This window comes from Mesitornis unicolor, unplaced genomic scaffold, assembly GCF_000695765.1.
Source record: "Mesitornis unicolor isolate BGI_N332 unplaced genomic scaffold, ASM69576v1 scaffold40545, whole genome shotgun sequence".
Classification (NCBI taxonomy): Eukaryota; Metazoa; Chordata; class Aves; order Mesitornithiformes; family Mesitornithidae; genus Mesitornis; species Mesitornis unicolor.
Window position 1 is genome coordinate 1 of NW_010185542.1, and position 3497 is coordinate 3497.

At 63.9% G+C, this 3497-nt stretch overlaps 1 protein-coding gene across 1 annotated transcript; it reads left to right on the plus strand.

The window, feature by feature from the left end:
- Window positions 1-289: 289 nt before the first annotated feature.
- LOC104535402 (chromosome unknown open reading frame, human C12orf10) lies at window positions 290-3127 on the plus strand (the record flags this gene model as incomplete). The annotated part of the gene is made up of 5 exons (XM_010184872.1): window positions 290-517; window positions 598-757; window positions 2344-2493; window positions 2566-2728; window positions 2931-3127. Coding segments are annotated over 5 exons (898 nt in total), but the record flags the coding sequence as incomplete, so codon positions are not given.
- Window positions 3128-3497: the final 370 nt, after the last annotated feature.

Here is a 3497-nt window from a genome sequence, read left to right on the forward strand (position 1 = left end):
GTGCCCAGTGCCCCTTCGGCGTCCCCCGTTACCTGAGGGCAGCGCTTGGGGTTTCCGGTTGTACCTGAGGGCCTCCCTTAGTGTCCCCTGTCTTACTTGGGGGTCCCTGCTCCCACCCAGAGGTCACCCTTGGGTCCCCAGCTGACCTTTGGGGTCTCGAATCGCATCTGGCGGCCGCCCTTTGGATCTGCAGACCCACTTGGGGGGGTCTCTGGTCCCAACCAGGGGCTGCCCTCAGGTGCCCTTTGGGGTCCATAATCGCACCTGGGACCACCTTTTGGGTCCACAGACACACTTGGGGGTCCCAGGGGCCACCCTCAGATCCTCGGTCCCTCTCTTGGGGTCCCTGGTTGCTCCTGGAGCCCACTCTGGGTCCCCCATCCTCACTCCCCACCCCCTGGCAGGACGCGGAGGTGGTGCGCACCCGGGACCCCCAGCGCCTGGCCCAGTGCGACGTGGTGGTGGACGTAGGGGGGGAGTACGACCCCAGGCGACACCGCTACGACCATCACCAGAGGTGAGACCTCCCCGCGCAGGATACCAGGGTCCCCCAGCTGCCAGGGGGGTCCCTCGGGGCTGACCCCTGTGGCCCTGCAGGTCGTTCGCGGAGTCCATGCGGAGCCTCCGGCCTGACAAGCCCTGGACCACGAAGCTGAGCAGTGCGGGGTTGGTTTATTGCCACTTCGGCTCCCAGATCCTCGCGGGGCTCCTGGGGCAGCCGGAGGACGGCCCCGTTGTGACGGCGCTCTACGATAAGGTACTGGGGGAACTGGGAGGCACTGGGAGGGAGGGGCTCTAACCCCACCAGTGCTGCCCAGCTTCCCCTGGTGGGGGTCACCCCATAAAACCGCCCTGGGGTGGGGGACCCTGTAAAAGAGGGGACCAGCTCTTGGGGTTCCCAGCACCTGAGGGCCACCCTTTGGGTCCCCTTGTCCTACCTGGGGCTCGTTGGTCCAACCCAGGGGCCACCCAGGTCCCTAGGTCCCGTTGGGAGTCCCTCATCCTACCTGGAGGCCACCCTTTGGGTTCCCTGTCCTACTTGGGCGTCCCTCATTCTACCCAGAGGCCACCCTTAGGTCCCCAGTCCCTCTCGGATCACACCTGGGAGCCACTCTTTGGGTCCCTCATCCCACCTGGGGGTCCCTGGTCCCACCTAGGGGCCACTGTTTGGGTCCCTAGATCCACTTAGGGGTCCTTGGTCCCACTTAGGGGTCACCCTTAGTTCCCTAGTCCCTCCTTGGGGTCCCTGGTCCCAGCCATGGGCCACCTTCTGTTCGCCAGTCACCCCTTGACATCCTCAGTCACACCCGGGGGCCACCTTTTGGGTCTCCAAACCCACCTGGGTGTCCCTGATCCCACCCAGAGGCCACCCTCAGGTCCCCAACCACCTCAGGTCATACCTGGAGGCCACCTTTTGGGTCCCCTGTCCTACTTGGGGGTCCTTCATCCCACCTAGGGGTCACCCTTAGTTCCCTAGTCCCTCCTTGGGGTCCCTGGTACCACCCAGGGGCCATCCTCAGGTCCCCAGATGCCCCACTGGGGTCCCTCATCACACCTGAGGGCCACCCTTTGGGTCCCCTTGCCCTACTTCGGGCTCCCTGGTCCCACCCAGGTGCCACCATCAGGTCCCTAGCCCCCACTGGGGTACTTAGTCACACCTGGGGGGCACCTTTTGGGTCCCCAGACCCTCCCCAGGGTCCCTGGTGCCACTAAGGGGCCACTTTCAGGTCCCCAGTCACCCTTTGGGGTCCCTCTTTACGACTGGGAGTCACCTTTTGGGTTCCCAGACCCATGTGGGGGTCCCTGATTCCACTCAGGGGCCACTCTCAGGTCCCCAGCGCCCCTCGGATCACACCTGGGAGCCACTCTTTGTGTCCCTCATCCCACTTGGGTGTCCCTGGTCCCACTTAGGGGCCACCGTTTGGCTCCCTAGACCCACTTAGGGGTCCTTGGTCCCACCTAGGGGTCACCCTTAGGTCCCCAGTCCCTCCCTGGGATGTTCCTGGTCCCAGCCAGGGGCAACCCTCTGGTCCCCAGTCACCCCTTGACATCCTCAGTCACACCTGGAGGCCACTGTTTGGGTCCCTAGATCCACTTAGGGGTCCTTGCTCCCACCCAGATGCTACCCTCAGGTCCCCAGCCCCTCAGGTCACATTTGGGAGCCACTCTTACGGTCCCTTATCCCACTTGGGGGTCCCTGGTCCCAGCCAGAGGCCACTCTCAGGTCCCCAGCCCCCTTCGGGTCACGCCCGGGGGCCACTTTTCGGTGGCCATTGGTGCGCAGTGGGGCTGCAGACGGGACTGACCCCCCCTTTTTGTGTCCCCCCCTCCTGCCATCCCCAGCTCTACGAGAACTTCGTGGAGGAGATCGACGCCATCGACAATGGCATCGCGCAGGCCGAGGGGGAGCCCCGCTACGCCCTCACCACCACCCTCAGCGCCCGCGTGGGCCACCTCAACCCCCGCTGGAACGACCCCGACCAGGACACCCAGGTGGGAACAGCGACATGGGGCCACCCCTCGTTTTGGGGACCACCCCCCCTGAGCCTGCTCCTTGTCCCCCAGGCGGGCTTCGAGCGGGCGCTGGAGCTGGTGGGGGGCGAGTTCCTGGAGCGCCTCGATTACTACCACCGTGCGTGGCTGCCGGCGCGGCCGCTGGTGGAGGAGGCCGTGAGGAGACGCTTCGAGGTAGCCATGGGCCCTTGGGGGGATCAGAAAGGTTTTTGGGGTGAGGGGAAGCCAGGGCCCCTGGGTACAAATCTCCCTGCATGGCCCGGGGTGCCACCTTGTGCCACAGAGCCCTGTGCGTGGCCGTTTACCCCCTCCTGTGCCTCTGTATCCTTAAATATGGCCCTGCATCCCTTCTGTACCCCTGTGTGCTTATATATGGCCCTACACCCCCTTCTGTGCCCCTGTATCCTTAAATACAGCCCTGCACCCCTATAAGCAGCCACCTATCCCCTTCTGTGCCCCTACATCCTTCCACATGGCCCTGCACCCCTCCTGTATCCCTGTACACCTGTGCATGGTCGTGGAGCACCTCCTGTACCCCTATATCCTTACATACGGCCCTGCACCCCTCGTGTACCCCTGTGTGCAGCCACACACCCCTCCTGTGCTCCTGTAGCCTTACATGCAGCCCTGCACCCCTCCTGTACCCCTATCTGCTTATATATGGCCCTACACCCCTTCCTACACCCCTACACATGGCCCTGCACCCCCTCCTGCATCCCTACATCTTTACATAGAGCACCTCCTGTGTCCCTGCATCCTTCCATATGGCCCTGCACCCCCCCGTGTCCCTATCCACCTACACATGGTTGTGCACCCCCTCCTGCACCCCTGTATCCTTACATACACCCTGCACCCGTCCTGTACCCCTACACCATAACATATGGCCATACTTTCCCCTCCTGCTCCCCATACCCCTCCACACAGCTGTGCACCCCCTCCTGTGCCCCTATACATGGTTGTGTTCCCCCTCCTGCACCCCTATT